The 25776-nt window shown below is 39.1% G+C and overlaps 1 protein-coding gene across 8 annotated transcripts in view; it reads left to right on the top strand.

The window, feature by feature from the left end:
• The window catches only part of arb2a (ARB2 cotranscriptional regulator A), a 502663-nt gene that overhangs the window by 417541 nt on the left and 59346 nt on the right, over nucleotides 1–25776 (top strand). Inside the window, exon 11 of one of the 8 annotated variants that reach the window (XM_069891488.1) lies at nucleotides 5358–5594. The exons of the other annotated variants lie outside the window; for them this stretch is intronic. Coding sequence (XP_069747589.1) covers nucleotides 5358–5449 — 92 coding nt within the window. The 3' untranslated portion in view covers nucleotides 5450–5594. Of the gene's footprint in view, nucleotides 1–5357; nucleotides 5595–25776 lie in introns of those variants that run through there. 8 annotated transcript variants of the gene reach the window in all.

Below are 25776 nucleotides of genomic sequence, written 5' to 3'. Positions count from 1 at the left end.
CCATGTATCTATTCTTGCATTACTTGGTCTACAATGTAGAGGTTGGCTTGCCTGAAGAGCATGCCAAAGCTTTTCACTGTACCTCAATTCATGCGGCAATAAAATAATTCAATTTAATTCATTGGTTCCCCTTAATATGGAGATAATTTCTCGGGAATAAATGACAGAATGTGTAAAATGTCTCCTTGTAATTTAAATCTAGCAGATGGTGTCTTTCTGGTAATCCTATAATGAAAGGGTGCCCATAGTTGTTCTCAGGACTACAAATGAGTACAAACAATATTTATTTATTTTTATATATGTATATACGTACTGCATATGTATCATTTGTCTGTATGTGTGTTAGGCCTGGATGTGTGTTTGCATGTTTCGCACCAAGGACCGGAGAATGCTGTTTTGTCAGGTTGTACTTTAGTATCAGATGATAATAAACAAACTTGAACTTAACTGTGTGTATACTCCAGTACAGTCATTCATTGCCTTGCTTCCAGGTTACATGAAGGTATGGGGGCTCTTTGGTTAAGAGGGGGCAGAGGGGTTGATTTGTCCGAAATTTTACACTGCACCCAGGCCCTCTCGCATTTCACCTCAGGTCCCGGACACAGGTTGCTGCCTCCTCCGCGAACTGGCTGCCGGCACAGGCACCGGGCACAGGAGGGCTGTCCCCGAGCGCTCCAACCCTGCTCTGTCCGAGCATTTCAAGTATATTAGGTTATTCAGCAATTTACACCAAATGATATTCTGTCACTTTCATTGTACATTGCTTTATCAGTTTTTGGTTTGGAATTTTTATATAATTATTATCAAAAGCTATTTGAATTCTATTCTATTGCTTATAAACAGTGAAGTCAGTGAATACACGAGTGGTGGAACCAATCAATATTTTTAATACATTTGTGGAGTGAAGCTGCACTGTTTTGGTTAATAGATCACACATGTATTGATTTGTAAGATATTGTAATAATTAAAAAGTCAGTGAACATTGGATTGGACTTTGGAGGGGTTGTAGAAAAATTGGTTATTGACTTAATATTTGGGGGTGAGTCAACCTGAGGGCTTTGCAATAAACTTCTTACACATAGTCATTATAAAATAATGCCTTAGACCATATGCTTGATAGTCTGTCAATAACTTATTAAAACAATGCAAATTTTGGCCAAATGAAATGTATGTGGATTTTCAGCAAATGCACTACAGCAGCATGCAATTGTATAAAAATTGTGTTTCAATGGGTTGTAAAAGTTTTGTTCTGACTTCATTTTCCATTCTCTTCTTTCTATCTCCCAAGGCAACATCTTACACTAAGATTTACAATTTATATTTTTCAAACATATTTTTATGTTCTATTATTCTATATCTTTGCAGTTGATATGTCAAGAAAAATGTTTATGATCATGGTGTAAATGACAAAATAAGGGGACTTATGGGTACTCTAAAGTTTCCATTCTTTTTTTGGCTATGGCTTCCTTATGGGTCTCCTTCCCTGCAAAGCAGTCGCATGTAGTTGGTCTCTTTTGTACTTCTCTCCTACTGACTACACAAAAAAGATTTTTTTTAAGTTATGATTTTAGTCCATGGCCTCCCCTTAAATGTACCAATTTGAGAGTGGTTGCCCCAGAAGTTATTATGTTGAACTGATTTAGAGGAGAAATATGCTTTTTTTCACCTAGCAAACATAGAACTTTACAGCACAGCACAGGCCCTTCGGTCAATGATGTTGTGCCAACCCATTTATAGCTTCCCTATGTCAGAACCCTCTATTTTTCTTCCATCTATGTGCCTGCCTCTTAAATGTGCCTATTGTTCCAGCCTCCACTACCACTCCTGGCAATACATTCCAGAGACCCACAACTCTATGTAAAAAATTTAACCCTGATGGTTGAAACCTGGAACACTCCGCCTGAGAAAGTGGTGGAGGTAGGAACTGTCACAACGTTTAAGAAGTGTTTAAATTATTTAAATAAAGCACGTGAAATTCCATGGCACTTTAAAGTGCTGGTAAATATGATCAGTATTGATAAGGACTTGATGGCTGGTATGGACAAAGTGGGCTGAAAGGCCTTATTTTCATGCTATTTAACATATGGCTATGGCTGAAAAAAGGAGCTTCATATTTTGATTCTGAAAGGATAGGATATTACAGAACTTTAAAAAAGTTGTCACATTGGTTGGCATTCTCGATGGAGATGATAAAACTGTTGACTATATAACAGCAAGATCAAGAATCATTAATACACTGAGTTAACAATCAAAGGAACCGGTTTGGTTAAGGCCTAAACCTAGCATAAACCTGACAGAAGTTGAAGTCAGTGAACAAGGCTATGACTCATTGATGAGTCTTGAACTAATAAAGGGAAGTTGTTGAAGGCATGATGGTCAAGACAATCCCACAGCTTATCTCTATGGTGGTGGACTTATAAACAATTAACAGGAGAAGAAGGATTCACTTATATCCACATCCTTTGTAATAACATCCAGACATGTGAGTGCAGAATATGAAATATTTCTCCGAATTTCAGCCAGGGAAATATTCAATCACCATATCCTCCTGATGTCACAACTTCATTGAGCTCAGCTAATTTATCTTCTCTGTAAGGTATCAAGAAATAACTGAGTTTGCAGGGTAAAGAGGGGCTATAATCACTCCAACATTCCAATCTAATGTTGAAGACATGATCTGGAATCAGCTGAGCCTTTAAATAATCTTCTGTAGACCAGCTACATCAATGCTGTTTACGTGACAAAGTGGAAACTTTCCAACAGATGCCCACAAAACCCAGTACAAATATCACTACTCCTTTCAAACAACACTTAGTTTCCAATGATCTGCTCACTGAGATCATTAGTTGAGTTCTCCTGAACCTCCCAGCTGCAGACCTCATTACACCCTTGTCAAGCTGTGACACAGGGACAAAGTTGAAAGTTGAAAATTAAAATCTTTGGGAATCATATTTCACACAAAGGAAATTACTTGTTGAAAGCTAATCATCTGCGTTTTAGAATATCCCTGGAGGAGCTACTCGGTCGTGTCCTCAATGTTAATGACATTTTCTAAGAAGACCGAAAGGACAGATATTCACTGATGATTGCACAATGTTCACTTCCATCACCACTGCTCAGCAAATTAAGTGATGAAGCATGCAAGTAAAAAAAGAGCAAGTGATATTCGTTTCCACACAAATGCTGGACCACAACCAACTTTATGACCATCATAAGAGGATGTCCAATCACTCCCTTTCCATTCATTTGCATTATTGTTGTAAATATCCTAAGGTTATTGACCATAAACACTGTTACATCACAGTCCAGCAGCGATAGAAATTCACCAAGAGACTGTTATTGTTTTTCTTTTAAAACAATATATTTATTATTAATTACTAATAATATCACATCTTACTTAAATTTACCCCAACTATGTGCAAATATACTTGTGTGTGTGTCTGTGTGTGTGTGTGTGTGTGTGTGTGTGTGTGTGTGTGTGAGTGTGTGTGTGTGTGTGTAGGGGAGGCAGAGAATACCCAAACCATTACAAATTAGCCACAATTCTGGGAAGTCATCCCCAAAGTTCAGTCTCAGAAATCCTGTGTTGAAACTCAAACTTTTAAACTGATGCCCAGAAGAAATCACAAAGGAGGTGGGAGAGATTGAGTAACTGGACTGCTGAAAACTCACAAATCCTTGTTTCTTGCTGAAAAATATCCTTTTGGACAAAAGGATGATACAACTCCCCTTTTCCTTGTGTAGGGGAAACAAAACATGTGACAAATTGTCCATTTCACACAGAGTCATTCCATCTCAATGTTCATCAGATGGCTGGTGGTCAATAATGAACGCTGTTTCTTAAAGTGTCCCACTCATATGACTCTCTTTCCACCTATGTTCTTGGATAAACAACCATTGTTCTTACACTTCCTTAAGAGTATCAACTTTTGGTATAATCTGTACTTGATGGTGCAATCCAGTCTCTCCACAACTATGAATGGTTGCACCCTGTACCAACTGTTGAAGCGATAGTCACACTTAATAAAAAGGGAGCTCGTAATAACACAAAATAAAGTAGCTTTTGTACTGTGACTTCCCAAAGCCTTTCTTCCACCATTTCCAAGTCAGCACTTTAAGGGAATATTCTGTATTTGACTATATGTATTTCTAAAGACAGCATCCAGGAGAAAGTGGTCTCTTGTTGACTACCCCATCTCCCACCTTTGGCATGAATTTTATTCTCTGCTGTTATACCATGACTGCAGAGTGTATCTGATTCTGAGCCATGAGATGTACTGTTGTAACTCATCAATGCTCCTTCAACAGCATTCCCGAACCTGCAGCCTGCTCCACATAAGTAATAGGTGCATGTGAACAATACCTCCTGCAAGTTCCCCACCAAGTTACACACCATTTTGGATGAAATTGAAATGAGTTGAATTGAACTGTTTATGTCCCAAGCACAATGAGAAGCTTTATTTTACGTAACATCAAGGCAAATCAACCATACTTAAGAGTAGCAGGTAGAGCAATAAGAAAAAAAGCACAGTTACCGTGGGAGTTAGCACAAAGCTGTAACAGCGCCAGCGATCGGGACCAGGACTCAAAACCAGTGCAATCTGTAAGGTGTTTGTACGATCCCCCCGTGTCTGCATGGGTTTCCTCCCAGTGCTCCGGTTTCTTCACACTCTTCGATAATTGTATCAGGGGTTGTAGGTCATTTGGGTGTAATTGGCGGCATGTCCAAATTAAGTCAAAATTTAAAAATGCAAGGTATAGTGTTGCAGTAAGTTAAAGAGTACAAGTTACTTGGCACCTAGGCAGCATCAGTTTCAGTAAAGGTTCCCAATCCAAAATGTTGATTGACTATTTATATCCATGGATGCTGCCCAATCTGCTAACTTCCTCCAGCATCATTGTTTTCTGAATATTTTTACAATTGCGTGATGTATAAGCACCCGCTTGAGACAGATGAGCTTGTTTCTAAATATTCAGAGTAATTCTCTGAACATGCGGCAGGACATTAGAGAATACAATGGGGGTGATTGATCAAAGCAAAATTAAAAAGAAAGGAAACAGAAAAGAATGTTATGTCCATCTGTTCAGTATGGATAGTGTCCTGGAGCTCTCCGATAATAAACTTATTCCAGTGAAAAACGTTAATCCCTCTGGTATTCTTCATTAACTCATTATCTTCCATATGGAGGTTGCTGCACAGATTATATAATGTCTACACACTTTGACCTGTTCGAATGACAAGGATAGCCACTTTTTATGGCATTTTCACCTGCTTCAAGATACATTGAATCATGATGAAACATATGAAAATTTGATAGTTTATGTAAATACTTAATTATCTACAATTCCTTCACCAGTGGTTCTCTTCATGATGAGTGTGTACATAAGTCGCCTAAGCACTAAAATGTTGAGTAGAAGAAGCTACAGCAATAGCAGTGGCAGTGGATGAAGAAAAATATTCACACCAAGATTCAAAACTGTCAAGCATATAAGTAACAAGAGTAGAATTATCAAACCTGAGAAGCCTATCAGCTAATGAACCATATAATTTAGTGAATACAGCAGCTAGCATAAAATGCATAAATATAAAGTGATATGTTTGCATCTGTTATATGTTTATTATTAATTATGATTAATGGAATCATTATACATGGTCTATACTGGAGTAATATTAATAATCAATAAACCATTAAAAACTATATAGCAGATGCATTATTCCATTACCATAGTGCCACTAGATGGCATTGAGAGTCTCATATAACATGACCCATTAAGTATAGTTGGGCCAGCTAATAAAACATGACAGTCTCCCGTACTCTTGCAGTCTCTCCATCAGTTGGTAGTTAGGGACAGATTCTAATCTACAAAGACACTTGGTTTGAAGTGCACTGAAACATTACAATATACAAAGTGACAAGAAAGTGTCAAAATAATAAGCTAATCTCCATGCAGGCAGGCAGTTTAGAGAACAGGGGGTATATTTTCACCTTCCTAAAAGGTCTATAATAAACCTCGTTATTAATCCTGACTGAGTTTTGTTCTACAGTGGAACAATTATATGATACTTCTATGATAGATTACTGCAGGATTCCACCAGATTGCCATTTATGTAATTAAACTGAAGAGCTACCCCATGAAAGCTTGCCTCGTCCTAACTGCCAAAACGTAAAGTATAGTTCCCTTGATACAAACCCAATTTTCACCTTCAAATGAACCTCCTTTTGTCTTGCATTCATTTAGTTCATCTTTTGACACAGTGTGAATCTGTAGTAATATCAGTCTGTATTTCCTTGAAACAGCCCCATCTCCATCTAAAGATACATATCCTTGAGCTCCTTTTCCCTTTCACCTGCTAAAAGCCAATTGGCCATCCCTACCTGCACACTAACTGTTCCATCACACTATCACACTGAGAAGCAACACCAGCATTCTCTGCATTGAAACTCTAAAGGCTTCAGACCTGAAACATCGACAGACCGTTTTTATCTATGGATGCTGCCTGACCTTCTAAATTCCTCCAGCAATTCTGCTCAAGATTCCAGCATCTGCGGCTTTTTGTGTTTCCTTATTAAAAATAGCATATTTGGTTCATGCCCACTGGAAAAGATTTGAATATCATTAACTGTCACTATCACAGCGAATATTCCCTACCAGCACAAAGAGAACATTTAGGGGGGAGTGGGGGGAGTGATACGCTTCTCCCATTCCACATTGAGAAAAAAAACTTTTTACAGGCACATCCAAAGTTGAAGCAAAGCCTAGTTTCTATTCACCACTTGAAAATCAGTTGGAACCCTCTCCCTTCCTCAAGAAAATATTACTGAACCATTATAACACCCCCGAGGTTAACTTTTATGTACTAATACATAAACAAATGGATCAGGAAAGTATTTCCTTTTGCACTGATGGGAAGCTTTAGCTTCTGGTGGGGTGCTGTCTGGCATTTATATAGTTAAAACATTTGTGGCCTCACATATAGATCTTTGGCTTGGCTTCGCGGACGAAGATTTATGGAGGGATATATATAGATCTTTCTTTGCCTTGGCTTCGCGGACGAAGATTTATGGAGGGGTAATGTCCACGTCAGCTGCAGGCTCGTTTGTGGCTGACAAGTCCGATGCGGGACAGGCAGACACGGTTGCAAGGGAAAATTGGTTGGTTGGGGTTGGGTGTTGGGTTTTTCCTCCTTTGTCTTTTGACAGTGAGGTGGGCTCTGCGGTCTTCTTCAAAGGAGGTTGCTGCCCGCCGAACTGAGAGGCGCCAAGATGCACGGTTTGAGGCAAGATCAGCCCACTGACGGTGGTCAATGTGGCAGGCACCAAGAGCTTTCTTTAGGCAGTCCTTGTACCTTTTTAGCAGCAATCTAGCTTGCTAACCATAATGGCTTTAAACTAAATTAAATCATTTTTCTACTTTAAATCTTTTGTGATAGATCAGTAAAAATGAAAGGAAAACTTATTTTTCCACATGTATCTGGCCACTTTTTGAAGATATCTTTTAATTATAGATATATTCGCTATTGCTGTCCTCACTCAATTCATAGGAGAAAAACAACCTTTCAGAGAAGTGTTTAAAAATGGAAATTTAAAGGTTTAGTCCTGGGGTTTGATTTTACATTATGTTCTTTTGTTCCTGACTTTACTTAATTTCAATACTACCCGAGTTTGGAGTACATTTTTATTGAAAATTACGATGTCTTTTTCTATTTGTTACTGACTGTATTATCATAGTCTTTAATCAAGGCATCACAGTTAATGACTGTAAATAACATATCTATGAATGAAAAATGGTTAGCCGAAAGCCAAACAGTTTTTTATAAAATATTTCACCTTACAAATTGAACTAAAATAAAGATTGAAAGGATTTGGACTTCTGACCATTTCTTTGAGAAATGCTTTCTGCCTGCAGGTTTTTTGCTTGAATAATGATTAAAAAAAAAACATTTTTAGTGGTAAAGTTATTTCCTCATATACGCATTACTCGTGTAACAGACAAAGTGTAAATAGTTTTGGCGCTGCACATAGCGAAACAGGTTTCATTTGCTAAGCTCACATTCTAAGTACACAAATTTGTTCCACCAAGCTTTTCGACAGTTTGCAGATGGGTAATGATTAATCAGAAAGCTAACTGTGAAGTAGTTTGCTATTAAATTGGAAAGCTCTGGAGCATATTAATTGAATAAGAAAATTAGAGACTCTGAACGGTAATTGGCTATTTTTCATGAAGCAGGTGCCAAGCTACTCATCTATGGAACAAGGTATTTTAAGCACATTATTAATAGTGAAATACTCAACGATATGAAACTGCAAGGTTTTAGCAGTTTCCAATCACTGTTTAAAGCAAAAGAAAAGTAAATATCCAGTCCAATGTGCACAAGGTTTATAAATAAAATCACACACCCATCAGGAAAATGTTGAAAATAGATTCAAGTGAGAATGATATCATTGACTGATGTCATTAGAAATAATTCTAGTGTTCTCAAGAGTTTTATTTGTAGACTGGAAAAGGTATATAGGAAAATATTGGGCAATAAGATCATTAATTGAATCTTATTCGAATAAATATCAAGTGAAACATGAAAGTCTGCAGACACTGTGATTGTAGTAAAAACTCAGCAGGTCTCGTAGTGGTACAGTATATAACCAACATTTTGGGTCTGACCCCTTGTTCATGAAAGCAGGAAGGCACCTGAATAAATAGACTGGGGGAGAAGGGAAGAAAGGGCAGGGGGAGGACCACAGGCTGACAGACAGAAGATAATAATTGGATATGGATAGGAGGAGAGGAGAGGACAGGTGGGAATTGATCAGGGGAAGAGGTGGCTCTGTGAATGCTGTGGTCTCCTGTGCATTGTAGAGTATGGACGCAGAATGGACGATCACTTCTTCAAGCACCTTAGCTCTGTCTGTCGCAATAGCAGGGATCTCCTGGTGCCAACCCACTTCAATTCCCCACCCCATTCCCATGCCAACATGTCTGTCCATGGCCTCATGCACTGCCAGACTGACTCCACCCGCAAAGTAGAGAAACAATACCTCATATGCCACCTAGGCACCCTCCAATCAGATGTCATTAATATTGACTTCTCCAGTTCCTGTTACTGCCCCTCCCCTGTTATTGTTGTTCTCTATCCCTTTTTATCCTTTCCTCTAGCTCTATCTTGCTCTCTTTCCCTTTCCCTCATTCTCCTTTCCTCATCTCTGCATACACAGAGCCACCCCCTCCCCTGATCAATTTACACCCGTCCTCTCCTCTCCTCCTTTCTTCCCTTCTCGCCTAGCCTTTTTATTCAGGTGCCTGCCTGCTTTTTCTCAGGCTTGAAATGTTGGTTATATCTCTTTACCTCTTATGGATGCTAAAAGACCTGCTGAGCCCCTCCAGCATTTCTGCAATTTTAAGAATGAATATGAATGCTCACAATCACAACTGAAAAAAGGGAATGCAGAAATAAGCAATTATTTTTCTGTTAGGTTAGTTGGCAGAGACAGTTTGTATAGGTACCAGTTTATAAACAAGAAAAAAAAGTGTAGTGCTAAATAATGCATGCCAGAATTATTTTAGCCTTAATTTGACCATGGATAGCACTTTTTTTATATCTTATTTTAATTTTCATAAACTTGTCAAACATTATAATCTTTTTCTTAAACATTCATGTAACATACAGAGTCTGTATTTATTCCCCCCACCCTCGTACAGCTGAAAGTACTGTCAATTAAATTACCTCAATAGCAAAACAAAAAACAACCCATTTATTCCCCCCTCCTATTTTCCCCCTCCAAATTTATCTTTACCCGCCCCCCCCCCCACCTTCCTGGGCACCAATAACCAAGCTATTGGTACCAATCCCCCTGCCATTTTGAAACATGCCTAATTGTATCCCTCTTCGTATTCATTCTTACTTCTAATATACATTCTTCTTCAAACATTTAACTTTATGAAAAAACCAACACAAATCCCCCTCGTATTCCTCACAATTACAATATTTATAATCCATCTTTCCCCTGATTCCCTCTTTCTATCTTACTTACATTTACATTTAATCCCAAAGTGATGGCAAGGTTCTTACAAAGTCCATGGCCTCCCTTGGATCCTTAAAAAAAAAATTTCCCATCCCACCCTTACTATCTTGAGTATTGCCGGGTGAAGGGGTGTAAACTCAATGCCTTTTTGTTGAAGGCTCTTTTTAACCAGGTCAAATTCCCTCCTGTATTTCAATAACACCGTGCTTATGTCCATGTAGAATAAAATCTACCCCTCATATTCCATCAACACTCCCACCTACCAGCTTTCCCACCCATCGCCAACACCCATAAAATCCTCTCTCTATCCAGGTAGTTAAAGGTCCTCACCAGCATAGAGCATGGCCATTGGTTTGGCCCCGAATGTGAGGTGAGAGACCGGTAGGGCAATTCTGTTCTTAGATTACTTCCAATTTGTTCCTTCCCCAGTGTATCTGGGATCTACTTTTTCAGGAACTCCACCATGTCTCTCCCCTCCTTACCCTCCTTCACCCCCACAATTTTAACTGTATTCCTCCTGCTGATATTTTCCAAGGTATCCAGCTTCCCCCACATCTTTACACAATCCTTCTCCCATGTGTCCATTTAATTTTGTCTCTTACCAATCTTTCTTCCACTCTCTCAATTCTCTCTTATGTTTCAGATACCCTTTCTGTCAGGTTTTCCAGCCTTTCTTTGATTTCCCCCTGCCTTGCTACCAGTGTCTTCAAAGTTCTTTTTATCTGGCCAGTGGCTTCCACTATCTCTCTGGCAAATGGCATTAGGCCCCCTTCCCCCTTTATCTGTCTTTCACCTCCTTGAAATGCCCTTCTTTACTCCCTCATTCTTCATCTTCCATTTTCTTCCTCCTCCTCCACCTCACTCTTCGACTCCAGGCCATCCTGCCACACCATTTTCTCACTAGGTCCCCTCTGGCTGCACTGCTCCTGAAGTCCTCCAGGTCCGACACCTCGAACGCCCTCCAATGCCTTGGACCCGATCTCTTTACACCCGCCATTTGGAGCGGCCTTACCAGTTAAGTCCTTGTCTTCAACTTTACTTTTCCTTCCAGCTCACGGGATCTTTCTCTCTGCCACTGACTCCACCTTGACTTGGCTCCCCAGACCTTGGGTCCCCGACTCTCCCGTGGCTGACAACACTCCCGTTACCACCCGTGTCCCCATCCACTTTTCCTCTGTTTGGTTCCCCCAACCTCGCTTCCCCAAACTGTCCGCGCCTGACTGCGCTCCCGTCCTCTCCTCTGTCACTATCAGATCCTCCTTGACTGAGCTTCTGCGACTTCGGGCCTCCACCTCTCGCATTGCGCAACAGCACTCTCACCACTTCAGTCGAGTCCTTCCACCGGGCCCCTCAAGGTCCAACCTTTTCAAGGCCATCCTGTCTCTTCCTCCCGGGCAAGTCCCGTTCCCTCAGGAAGCTTCAGGGCACCGCTGGCACTGACATCGCTGCCAACGTCCCACTAGGCTCTGGGTCAGCCTCTCCACCTCCATTATGCGGTGAGTCTCTTCCTCTGTTCTGTCTCTTTGTTCTTTTTCCTTTCTTTATATTTTCCCTTCTCACTCTTTCTTTTATTCATATTACTGGTTGTCTTCCTTCTTTTTGAGGTCTTTTTATTTCAGGGGATCTTCTTGTATCTATCCTTTATTCTCTTTTCCTCGGGGAGCTCGGATCACTCTACAAGCTCCTCGACGCCATCTTGGATCTCTCCCATGGATAGCACTAGTATCAGATATGCAAAAATTCTTTCACTTCATTTCCATGTTAACTGATTTATTTTCCCCACTCTAATCATGCACCTTTGGTATTTGGCTATTGTTGCATTGTTCTCCATTACACATCTTGGAAAGTCAATATTAACAGAAGCTAATAACCAAGGCAAAGAGTTTCATCAGATAAAGTGTATTTATTTTATTTGTTTTTATAAAAAGAAAAACTTGCATTTATATACTCAGTATGTTCCAAAGTATGTGACAGCTAATAAAAGATATTTGAAGTTCAGGAATGTCATTATATGGACATGCACCAGCACACAAACTTCTATATACATCAATGTTCTTTTCTTTGTCTTGGCTTCGCGGATGAAGATTTATGGAGGGGTAATAAAGAGCAAATAACCTCTTTTTCAAATGATGATAAAGGAATAATTTCTTGAGAGGACACCTTCTTCAAAATAGGGCCCTTGGATCTTTTACACCTACCTGTGTTAGAAGATGGAGTCTCAATTTAGTGTTTCATCAGATTGACAACTCTGATAATTGGAATCTTTTGCTAGATTGCGGTTTCCAAGTTGAGTGCAATTCAAATCTCCTTGACTCAGAGGTGAGAGTGTTCCCCACTGAGTCACCAGTTTTTCATGCTTATAATCATATTAATTATACAAAAAAAACAAATTGGAAGATCAAAAGATGGTGTAAATAGGAAAAGAAGCAACAGAAGCTGTTTCACAGAGGGATCCAAGTAAATGAAATGCAATTCAGGTATTGATAATGCAAAGTCAAATGAAATGTTTACTTTTATTATAGGGGGGAGGGGTACAGTCGGGAAATCTCCACTGGACTTTGTTGAGACCACATTATGAAAACTATATACAGCTTTCATTTTATTTACTTAAGCAGGAGGCAGTTGAGAGAAATTTCACAAGTGTGAAAGGGTTGTCGTATGAGAAATGACTGTTAGTTCTATAATCAATTAAGTTTAGAAGAGTGGGAGATGATCTTTTGAAACATATAAGATTCCTTGGGCACTATTGCTGATGGGGACATTTCCCCTGGTACAAAAATCCAGAAATGGGGGAGGAGGATAGTTTCAGAAAAGAAGGATTACCCATTTGAGGCAAAAATCAAGAGGAATTTCTTGTAATTGTTTACCCCAGAGAACAGTGGAAGACTGAGATAGATGTCTTCAGATCAAGCAATGATTGAAGGACCAGAGAAAGTAGTTTTGAGATATAGCTCAAATCAGCAATCAGCTCAAAGTATTGTGGGCCAAACTCAAGGAATCACATGTTTATTGCCTGCTCATATTTCTTCTATATTCGTGAAATGCAATAATAATTAATAGAATTACCTAATTTAGGTTATTACCTAATTTTAACTTTTGAAAATATAATCTACAGTTTTTAGCCATACATGCATACATATTTTTCACTTGATTGAGGTATGGTCTAGATCAGCCATTCTCAATGGGGATCATACGCTGCCTCCCTCCCCCATCTGCCGCAGCACATTTAAGGGGGTCACAGACTAAAACCATAAAATATCTTTTTTGTTTTTTATACAGTCAGTAGGAGAGAACAGAAGAAACCTGTTCTACAGGAAAGTGGGCCCATAAACTTTGAGCAGAATCCTAAGGGGGGGGGGTGCAAAACCAAAAAAAAGTTTGAGATGGATGGTCTAGAGTACATACCTATAGCCTTCTATTAATTATTACTGCTGCTACTCAAGTTCTTTCATCGTTTATATAATGACTCACTAAGAACTGCAAACTACATGTTCTGCCCAGAAAATGAACAGGGACAACAAGGCCAAGAAGAAATTCTATGCAAGATAATAAGGACAGATGTCTCTTTTTAATAAAGCAATAGAAGGACATTATGGCACCAACAGCTCACTTTTGTTAAATAAGATGTTTCAGAATCAGGTTTATTGTCATGAGCATGTGTCATGAAACCTGTTGTTTCGTGGCAGCAATATTGCACAGAACAATACTGGGTAGCACGGTTGATGTAGCAGATAACATAACATAACATAACATAACAATTACAGCACGGAAACAGGCCATTAGGCCCTTCTAGTCCGCACCGAACCAAACACCCCTTTCTAATCCCACCTCCCTGCACAATGCCCATAACCCTCCATCTTCCTCTCATCCATATACCTGTCCAACCTTTTCTTAAATAATACAATTGACTCCGCCGCCACTATTTCTCCCGGAAGATCATTCCACACAGCTACCACTCTCTGAGTAAAGAAGTTCCCCCTCATGTTACCTCTAAACCTCTGCCCCTTAATTCTTAACTCATGTCCTCTTGTTTTAAACCTTCCTCCTCTTAACAGAAATAGTCTATCCACATCCATTCTGTCTATCCCTTTCATAATCTTAAATACTTCTATCAAATCCCCTCTCAACCTTCTACGCTCCAAAGAATAAAGACCCAATCTGTCCAATCTCTCCCCATACTCCAGATGCTTAAACCCAGGCAACATTCTGGTAAACCTTCTCTGCACTCTCTCCACTCTGTTTATATCCTTCCTATAATTAGGCGACCAGAACTGCACACAGAACTCCAAATTAGGCCGCACCAACGTCTTATACAATCTCAACATCACTTCCCAACTCCTATATTCCATGCAATGATTGATAAAGGCCAGCATACTAAAAGCCTTCTTCACCACCCTATTCACGTGAGTTTCTACCTTCAGGGAACGATGTACCGTCACTCCTAAATCTTTCTGCTCTTCTGTATTCCTCAATGCTCTCCCATTTACCACATATGTCCTATTCTGATTCTTCTTACCAAAATGAAACACCTCACACTTATCAGCATTAAATTCCATCTGCCATTTTTCAGCCCACTTTTCTAAGCAGCCCAAATCCCTCTGCAATCCTTGAAAACCTTCTTCATTATCCACTATTCCACCTATCTTAGTATCGTCTGCATATTTACTAATCCAATTCACCACCCCATCATCTAGATCATTAATGTATATAACGAACAGCAATGAGCCCAATACAGATCCTTGAGGCACACCACTGGTCACCGGCCTCCAACCTGACAGACAATTATCCACTACCACTCTCTGGCCTCTCCCTTTCAGCCAATGTTCAATCCATTTGACTATCTCAAAATTTATACCTAAAGACTGCACCTTCCTAACTAACCTTCCATGTGGTACCTTATCGAAGGCCTTACTGAAGTCCATATAGACAACATCCACTGCGCTACCCTCATCCACATTCCTAGTCACCTCTTCAAAAAATTCAATCAGATTGGTCAAACATGACCTTCCTCCCACAAATCCATGTTGAGTGCTCCTGATCAGACCCTGTCTATCCAGATGTTTATAAGTACTATCTCTAAGAATTTTCTCCATTAATTTACCTACCACAGACGTCAAACTTACAGGCCGATAGTTGCCAGGCTTCCTCCTTGAACCTTTTTTAAATAACGGAACCACATGCGCAATGCGCCAATCCTCCGGCACTATCCCCATATCTAATGACAATTGAAAAATTACCGCCAGAGCCTCTGCTATTTCCTCCTTCACTTCTCTCAATGTCCTGGGGAAGATCCCGTCTGGTCCCGGAGACTTATCCACCTTTATATTCTTCAAAAGCCTTAAAACTACACCTTTTGTAATCTCTATATTCCCCATATTTACCCAATTTGCTTTTTTTATCCCACATCTCCCAATATCCTTCTCCTTAGTGAATACCGAAGAAAAGAAACTGTTCAATATCTCCCCCATTTCTCTAGGTTCCACACACAGTTTTCCACTCTGATTTTCTAAGGGACCAATTTTGTCTCTAGCTTTCCTCTTACCATTAACATATTTGTAGAACTCTTTTGGATTAGTTTTCACCCTGCTTGCCATAGTTTTCTCGTACCTTCTTTTAGCTTTCCTAATTCCTCTCTTAAGATTCCTCTTACATTCAATGTATCTTTCAAACATCTCCTTAACTCCATGCTTCTTATATCTAATGTACGCCTCCCTTTTTCTTCGAACCAAGTTTCCAATATTCCTTGAAAACCACGGCTCTCTCAAACCTTTTGCCCCTCCTTTTAACCTAACAGGAACATAAAGCTTTTGCACTCTCAAAATCTGATCTTTAAAAGACTTCCATCTCTCTACTACATCCTGCCCATAAAACAAATTGTCCCAATGCACACCCTGCAAGTCCTTTCGCATCACCTCAAATCTAGCTTTTCCCCAATCAAAAACCTCAATCCTTGGCCCTGATTTCTCTCTTTCCATAATGACATTGAAGCTGATGGCATTATGATCACTGGACCCGAAGTGCTCGCCAACACTAACCTCCGTCACTTGACCCATCCCATTTGCCAACAGTAGATCTAACACTGCTCCTTCTCTGGTCGGCACCTCTACATATTGTTGTAAAAAACTATCTTGCACACATTTCACAAACTCTAACCCATCCATTCCTTTCACAGAATGTGTTTCCCAATCTATATGTGGAAAATTAAAATCTCCCATAATTACAACCCTGTGCTTATCACAAATATCTACTATCTCCCTACAGATTTAGGGACAACACCTTTACAGCTCCACCAATCAGGACTGGGGTATACATTCCACATTGTCTATAATGAGTTTTTACATTCTCCCCGTGTCTCCATGAGTTTTCCCTGGGGAGTCTGGTTTTCTCCCACTATTTGAAACGTACCAGGGGTGTAGGTTAATTGGGTGTAAATTGGGTGGTATGGACTCGTGGGCTGAAATGGCCTGTTACTGTGCTGTATATATATATATTTAAAAAAAGTGAAAATTGTTATAAATTAGACTTTCATAAATCAAACATTTTAAAAAAATAACTCGTGCAAATAAAGGAGAGAAATAAATTAAGTGGTGTCTATAGGTTCATTGGCCATACAGAAATCTGATGGCAGAGGGAAAGAAGCAGGAATTATAACATTGAGTGTGTGTGTTCAGGCTCCTGTACCTCCATTCTGAGCAGTGAGAAAAGTGCATGGCTGGGTGGTGAGGATCCTTGATGATAGAAGCTGCTTTCTTGAGGCACTGCTTCTTAAAGATGCCATTAATGAAGTGAATGCCCATCATGGTGCTGGACAAGTTTACAACCCTGTGTAGCCTGTTCCTGTCCTCTGCATTGGCATCTCCATCGGAGACAGTAATGGAATCAGTCAGAATGCTCTCCATGGTACACCAGTAGAAATTTGCAAGAGATTTTGGTGACAGACCAAATCTCTTCATAGTCCTAATAAAACCACTGGCATGCCTTTTTCATGATTGTATCAATATGTTAGTCCCAGGATAGTTTTTCAGATGTTTCCAAATGCTGACTATCTTTCTGAGTCTTCAAATAGAGATTTTTTTCTGTTCAATATACTCTTAACATTTTGTAAAAGGCATCTGCCTTTGCTTTCAAGACTCATTACAAACAATAATCACAGAGAAAATGGATTTAATTGATATCATTGAGATAAATAAAGACATAGAAGATATAAATGTAGTATAGATTATTGGCCCTAAGAGAAAATTATAAATATCTTTGAAATGAATGAAATAAAATCCAATGTCACACTCTTCCATCATTATGTTATTTATTATTGTTAAGGCATTCACTTAAAACATGAAAGTTTTTTTTCATGTTATATTTAAATTAGCAAATTTGATGCCATATATTCCCTAAGCAAGAAATATTTAATATATATATCACATCAATGTCACCATTATTGCAAATGCTTATGGCCTATTACTGCAAGAATTACCAGGTATTTTTAGTGATAATATGTTCATTCACGAATGTATTGAAGAAATCAGATTAATGAAATGTTCTATACATGGCTTGGGTGTTACCTTTTTTAATTTTTGCAAGAGCACCTTACAGATTGGATCATTCAATGCAATAAGCTATCATATATAATTATACTATGGTGAAATATACTTAAGTTCAAAAACAAACATTAAAACAACATAATAGCATCTTGCAATAACAATACTATGTTTTGACAAGGTACGATATTGAGATTACACTTCCTTTTTGTGTATCATACACATAAAGAGTATGACCTAGAAATTCAATCACACAAGGTGTCTCCTTTAAGTATTTTGCAATTAAATTTGAATGTAAAATAAATCAAAATACAATGTGTAGCTTAGAGCATCATAGCATACAAGATGATCTTCGATCAGTCTCATCTGTGAAGGTGACTTGCCTGTACACAGATCACATTTTAGAGCCAATCTGTGCCTTCCCTGTGAAAATGAATCAAGATTTTAACTTCTGTGTGGAGTATTCATAGGAAAACAATGCTTAATAGCAGGGACAATAACCAGTGTGAAATGAAGAAGCCAATTAATTACGTTTATTTTAGGATATTTTGAAAAAAACAAAAATTCACCTCATTCCACTGCCTGTAGAGCAGATGTTCTCAGTGGGGGAGGGAGGCAGCGTATGATCCCCATTTAAGGCAGGGGGGGCCTTGGACTGAAATCATTTTTTTTTCTTTTTTATGACATCAGTAGGAGAAAAGTGTGGAGAAACCAACTAAACTTGACTGCTTCACAGGGAAAGGGACCCATAAGCTTTGAACAGAGTCCTATAGCCAAAGAAAATCTTGAGAATGGTTGCAAAAGACCATCAGTACATGTGGCATGACATCTAAATGACTGCTGAGTTCATGGCTGTTTATCATTGCTTCAAGTGCTGTCTTCCAGTCACAAGAAGAAAACTTGACATGTACTATATGGAAAGACGTGGACAGCTGTCACTTAGGTGTGTGCCAAGTTAAGCAACATCCATAATGGAAAATATCTACCCTTTCGAGTGTGCTTGAACACTTGCTACATTGAACCTACCCTTATAATGGCAATGTTGAATTCCCTCACACATGGATTAAAGTAGATCAGGAAGATTCTGCAGTGGAAGCTTTGACCAGCACCAACCAGATTGGTTGTGTTCTCAAAGGTGGACATGGGACAGGTCACCATTCTCATGCAATGTTCCCTGCCAGGTTAGACTTGAACTGTTAGTTTTTAGTTATCAGCTTACCAGTTAAAACTTCAGGATCTCCATACCCATACTCATCATCTAAAGTAAGTTCTCCTCCAAATTTCCATGGCTGTTTGTTGTGTGACAATGTCCCACGGATAATTGACATGCAGTCTAGTCTTTCCTCCTTATCTGATTCCAATCCACTCATGTAGACAAGCTGACCTTGCCTTTACATAGCCTTCTACGGTATACAGAGTGTCAGGATCTGAGCTGCAAAATGAGAGTGACAGATCTAATGATCCAGCAATGACTTCTTCCTCAACTAATTCTTTCAGTTCCATTGCTAGCTGGTCAAGTCATTTGGTGCTCCTTGAGTCTCTGAAATAATAAAAAAAACATAGGTGCAGGGTCATGGTGAAAGGAGGAAGCAGGTAAATAGGGAAGAGACAAAGAACCTGGATGTTATGTGGGAAACAAAATTGTAGACTGAAACAGAGATTTATATCAGTATGTGTGTGGCCAACTAAGAAGTTTAATACAAACCTACGAAAAAAATCAATTAGATATTATTTCTGCAAAGTGCTTTCCTGTGTTGTCATTAACCAAAAGCAATGTAATTTGTATGTTTTCAAGTTCTCCACACATATCAAAACCAAAAAATAATGAATAAATCATTGATCATTGAAAACACTGAAGCTGGAAAAAATATTTTGTTTCTGGAAGCCTAATATAATCGTAACAGAAAAGCTAAAAGATTTTAGCTCTTAAGTGAAGAATGACCTGCCTGTCACCCTCAACTGTCAAGGCTGTCAGTTGTAGGTCACTCACAATGTCAGTCATTTGCACTTTGATAACACGTTCGTCAAATCATTCGGAATGTGGTAGGCTGATGTTTTAATCCTTGTGTCCTTGTTTCAGAAACTGGCAACAAATGGTTAGTTGATGACACAAGAAACAAATGTAGAAAATTATGCACATTTAGTAATAATTGTAAGCCTGAGGTGCACAAATCATTATTTCTACCCAGGCAGTACTTGACTTGTCAACCAGCAGCAATTCAGTGTTGCATCTCCTGTTTAAGTAACAATGAATGTTACTTCATTTAGATATTTACCATTTATGCTTTAAACCACACAAAAATCCCTATTGTTTTGTATTTTCCAATGCCCGTGTACATTTTTATACACTTTTATAGCCCGCAAGCAAAATAGATTCACTGATTTTGTGTCTTTAATGTCATTATACATGATAGTTGTTGGCAGTAAATGGCATCTAAAATGTAAAAAAGTTGTGGCCCTTCTATATCGATGATAAGAAAGAAACAGTCTGAATGACATTGTCTCTTTTCTCTTTTAATTATGAGCCATTATATCAGCAGGAATCATGCATTTCCACATAAAGATCAGATACTACTGTATTTATTGTCATATAATAAAACAGCAATGTAATATTCCATGACAATGCCTTTAATCTGCTATAAGGCAGACAAAGATTTACCATTAGCATCGCCTGGCGCCCTTCCTCACTCTGTGGATTTCAGGAAAGTTGGATGAGGATAACAAAGGTGCTGAATTTGAACCCTCTATGTTATAACATGGCAAAATAGGCATCTTTTTTAATTGTATACTATTAATCTCAAACTAGTTACACAAGTTGTGGATAAAATGTTTAAGTAGGCAAACATGGATGAATTAGTTATGGAGTCTGATCTGTTTTCTAAGGAAGAACCGAGAGATTTACAACACAGATGTTAGGAACGATAAAACTGATCTCATGATTAACTAGCTATTCCAAAAAAAATGCTGAACTTTTGTTTGCAACTGGCTAAGCTTCAAGTATAAATATAATGCAAAATGTGTGGTGGTAGGAAAAGAAAATATAATCTGTAACCACTTATAAGACAAATGTAATGAATATCTGAAGTAATTTTAAAGGCTGCAATGAAGAATGAAAGGTATATAAACTGAAAGGATGAGACTCAATTTATTGCTATCCTTTGAACCATTAAATCACAGTCCAAACTTGATGTTAAATTGTTGATTTTTTAAATTATTATTGATGTTAATGATGGACCTCCTGTGTCATTATTCAGAGATCGTCTTGGGGCTGAAGCATATCATTAATTCTGGCCTGTCTCCAAAAAGCACTGTGCAGAAGTGTTTGTCTGAAAATTTATCATATTGATAATTCAACCATTATCACCCAAATTAATTTATTTAGCATTCTTAATAAAATTAAAACAGTACTGGAAATACTCAAGTCAGGCAATATTTCTGAGAGAAATGGAGTTAATGTTTCCAGTTGATGATCTAAGTAAACACACCGAAATGCTGGAGGAACTCAGCATCTGTAGGAGACAAAGATATGTTGCAAATGTTTCGGGCCTGAGCACCTCTTCAAGGATAAATCAGAAAAGCCAGAAGCAGGATATATCAGAAAGTCTCAAAATTCAAACAATAGGGGAGGAATCCAGACCAACAAAAGGTGTTAATTAGATGTGATATGGTACTAGATGGAATTTATCACTTCTGTGCGAAAGGAGACAAGGAATAGAGATACGACGGGGAAAGCAAGGGGGTGGGGAGAGGGGTGTTTTAATGAAAGCCAGAGAAATTGATATTAATGCCATATGGTTGTAGGGTGCACAGTCAGAAGATGAAGAGCTGTACCTCCAATTTGTGGGTGGTCTCAGTCTGGCAGAACATGTAAGACATGTCAGCAAGTGAATGGAATGGAGATCTTAAACGGGTGGTCACTGGGAGATCCGCACGCAACCACCACATGAGCCGCCGCATCCAACACATCCTCCGCTGCCATTTACGCCACCTACTACGGGATCCCACCATTAGACACATATTCCCATCTCCTCCCCTCTCTGCCTTCTGCAGGGACCGTTCCCTCCATGACTCCTTTGACCACTCCGCCCTCCCCATCAATCATCCTCTTGGGACTTACCCCTGTGACCACAGGAGATATTCCACTTGTGCCCACACCTTCTCCCTCAGCATCATTCAGGGCCCCAAAACAGTCCTTCCAAGTGAAGCAAAATTTCACTTGTGAATTTGCAGGGGTCATCTACTGCATCCAGTGCTCCTCTACATCGGAGAGACTGGACGCAGACTGAGAGATTGTTTTTGTTGAGCACCTCAGCCTATTCCCTTGTTGACATGTCTGTCCATAATCTCATGTACTGAGACCATACATAAATTGGAGGAACAGCACCTCATTTTCCAACTGGGCACCCTCCAACCGGATGTCATTAACATCGACTTCTCTGGCTTTTGTTAAAACACCCTCCCCACGCCTTGCTTCCCCTGTCTCCTTTCACACAGACATGATATATTCCATCTAGTCCCTTATCACATCCAATTAACACCTTTTGTTGGTCTGGATTCTTCCCCCATTGTTTGAATTCTGAGACTTTCTGATTTATCCTGCTCTGCCTTTTCTGATTTTCCTTGAAAAAGGACTTGGGCCCAAAACATCAGCAAGATATCTTTGTCTCCTATAGATGCAGAAAAAAAGAACTGAGTCCCTCCAGCATTTCAGTGTGTTTACTATAATCACAGCATCTGCAGCCTAACGTGTTTTTCTCAGGTTGATGATCTGCTGAGTACTTAGCACTTCATGTTCTATTTCAGATTTCGAGCATCTGCAATTTTATTTCTTTTTGAAGTGAGTATGTACTGTATGGTATCAGTCCTGTTTGCTGGAAGTACTAACATTTGAATGAGACATTAAACAAAGGTCATATTCACTTGTTCTATTGTCTCAGAAGGATGTTAAAGGCTCCATAATAGCATTGAAAATAGAGGAAATTATTCTGCAGTTCTGGACCAAAATGTTGTCTGTAACAAAGATCATGTAACAGCTGTTTAAAAGATCTTGTATGTTAAGTGGATGTCTTGTTTGTTGGTATAACAATAATGACTGCAGTTCACCATAATTTATCGTATTTGACATATATTTGAAAAATGTTGTAAGGCCATATCTAAATTAAATACTATTTTATTATAGTTGTTCAATCTAGTTATTTAAAACTTTGATTATTGAACTGAGTGAAAGCTTTCTGATGAACTATACATCTTTGGCTTGGCTTCGCGGATGAAGATTAATGGAGGGGTAATGTACACGTCAGCTGCAGGCTCGTTTGTGGCTGACAAGTCCGATGCGGGACAGGCAGAAACGGTTGCAGCGGTTGCAAGGGAAAATTGGTGGGTTGGGATTGGGTGTTGGGTTTTTCCTCCTTTGTCTTTTGTCAGTGAGGTGGGCTCTGCGGTCTTCTTCAAAGGAGGTTGCTGCCCGCCGAACTGTGAGGCGCCAAGATGCGCGGTTTGAGGCGAGATCAGCCCACTGGCGGTGATCAATGTGGTAGGCACCAAGAGATTTCTTTAGGCAGTCCTTGTACCTCTTCTTTGGTGCACCTCTGTCTCGGTGACCAGTGGAGAGCTCGCCTTATAACACGATCTTGGGAAGGCGATGGTCCTCCATTCTGGAGACGTGACCTACCCAGCGCAGTTGGATCTTCAGCAGCGTGGATTCTATGCTGTTGGCCTCTGCCATCTCAAGTACTTCGATGTTGGTGATGAATACATATGCATACAGATATATATATACATGTGTGTGTGTGTGTATGTATGTGTGTATATACTGCATATTGTTTTGTCACAGACCAACAGGAGTAGAAATTCAGCAAGACAATGTGATTTTTAAAATAATCTTTTTGTTAATAATCACTAATATATAATATTTTACTTAAATCTAAAATTAACCCTAAACTACGCACAAATCTACGTGTGTGTGTGTGTGTGTGTGTGTGTGTGTGTGTGTGTGTGTGTGTGTGTGTGTGTGTTAATGAGTGTGTATTACCCAAACCTTTACAGTTTAGGCACAATTCTGGAAAGTCAATTCCCAAAATTCAGTCTTATAAATCCTGTGTTGAAATTCAGAACTTTTAAACTGATGTTCAGAAGTAATTATGAAGTCGATGAGATACTGAGTGATCAGACTTCTTAAAACTCACACATTCTTGTCGAGTTTCTTCTAGATAAATGTTTTTTCATACGAATGATTGTCTCAACTCTCCTCTTCCTTGCGTAGGGGAAACAAAAAGTATGACTTCTATGATGCTTCCAAAAACCCAGGCCAAGGTCAGACAAAATGACCAACAGAAAGGTCACGAACCAATGATGCAATTCTGCTTCTTTTACCAGATATAGGTCAATCAAAATGACCATTACAATGGTCACAGTAGATCACTGTTTTACCCTGGCAAGGAAAAACAGAAGAAGTGACCATTTCACACAAAGACTTCACTTCATTATCTTTAGATGACTTTTACTTATGATCTTGAATTCCGTTTCTGTTTCAAATGTCCCAAAAATGTGACTCATAATCATGATTTTTCTCTCACCAGATATCTTTCCTTGGGTAAATTATCCACTGTTCCGGTTCTTAGTTGAGAGCATTAACTCTCTTTATGGTTTAGAGGCGATGGTGCCAGGCTGTCTGGAAAAATGTTGTTATGAAATCTGTGAGTGTTTTGCACCCTGAACCAACCCCAAAGTAGTTACAGTCACTAAAAAACAGAAGCTTTCAGCGTGCGTGTGTGTGTGTGTGTGTGTGTGTGTGTGTGTGTGTGTGTGTGCGCGTGCATGTGCGCGCATGGCTGATTCCTACATCCAACTCTGAGACTTATTAATAAAGCTACAGGCCAGATATACTCATAACATGTTGTCAGCAGTATTGCCACAGTACTTTTAGAATTTATCCTCCAATGTTAGAAATTCTCTTGATCCATAACAATATACCAATCAGAAATATGATGTCATCCCATCTCTGCACTACCAATGTACAGTGTGCACCATCTCCAAAATGCACTGTCATCACTTACCTGGATATTCTGCTGGCACCTCCCAAACTGGTGACTACCACCTGGAAAAACGAAGTCAGCAAGCGTATCAGAACGCTACCATCTCTGGATTCCTCTCCAAGCCACAAAAATATATTGGAATTTATATTTCAGTCCTTTATCTTTACTGGGTTTAAATCTCGGAACTCTCTGCTTCGTCAGAAGGACTATAATGGTTTCAAGTGTTCCCTCATTGCCATCTTTTCGAGAGCATTAAAGGATGAATAATAAATGCTGATTTTGCCAGTGACACCCAGATCATGAAATAAATTTAAAATGTTTTTCTATTTGCCTGGGCAGGTGCCACCACTGCAATACTCAACAGGGTTTACAGTGTCCAGGAGAAAACAATCCATTTAATCTGTATCTCATTTGTCAAACATCCGCCTCCTCCATCATTAGTGTATCATGATTTAAATACGTCTACAAGTACACTGCACAAGTCACCAAGACATCCATGATAGTTCCTCATAACGCATGATCTTCACCACATAGAGGTTGCAAGAGAATGCTGTCATTTCTAAATGTAAAACCTTTCCAACATAGAGCAATATTGCCTAACCTTTATTGTCACTAAGCAACCTTCTGGAATTAACTGCACCTTCACTGCACAGACCATGGTGCTTCCAAACAAAACCCTGTAACAACTATTATAGTATTAGATTTTTGGAATCTGGGGGAATTGAGGGTCATAATGATGAGGCAGGTATGGAGTTGATGATTTTAGAAAATGAGGGAGAAGGCTATTCCATAGCCTTCTGTTCCAGTCCTTATGACGCCAAGAATGTACAAAATAAAAGCCACAAACCACTGTGGTGAGACATGTCTTCCAAATTTATCACAATATTTTCCTTAATTATTTATTATTAATTTATTCATGTTGCAAAGTTGGAAAATATAATTCTGTGGTGTGTAAACCTCTAAAAAGAATTTAGGTATCCAGTTTAAATTACAGAATAGAATCATGATTTGCTGGACTCTGTTTTCTTGCTTTAACTCCTGGCAAATCATAACGAAAGCTGCCATAAAAAAATCAGACTTTATTATTCAACATTATGCTCTAGATAGGTTACATTGAATTTTTTTTTATGCCAGTGAGACATTCCATTAAAAATAAGATGGTTCCAAATTTAAAAATTCATTGTTTAT

The sequence above is a fragment of the Narcine bancroftii genome, chromosome 1, assembly GCF_036971445.1.
Source record: "Narcine bancroftii isolate sNarBan1 chromosome 1, sNarBan1.hap1, whole genome shotgun sequence".
Lineage (NCBI taxonomy): Eukaryota > Metazoa > Chordata > Chondrichthyes > Torpediniformes > Narcinidae > Narcine > Narcine bancroftii.
Note: the sequence above shows the minus strand (reverse complement) of the source record. Positions and strands in the feature narration are given on the sequence as shown.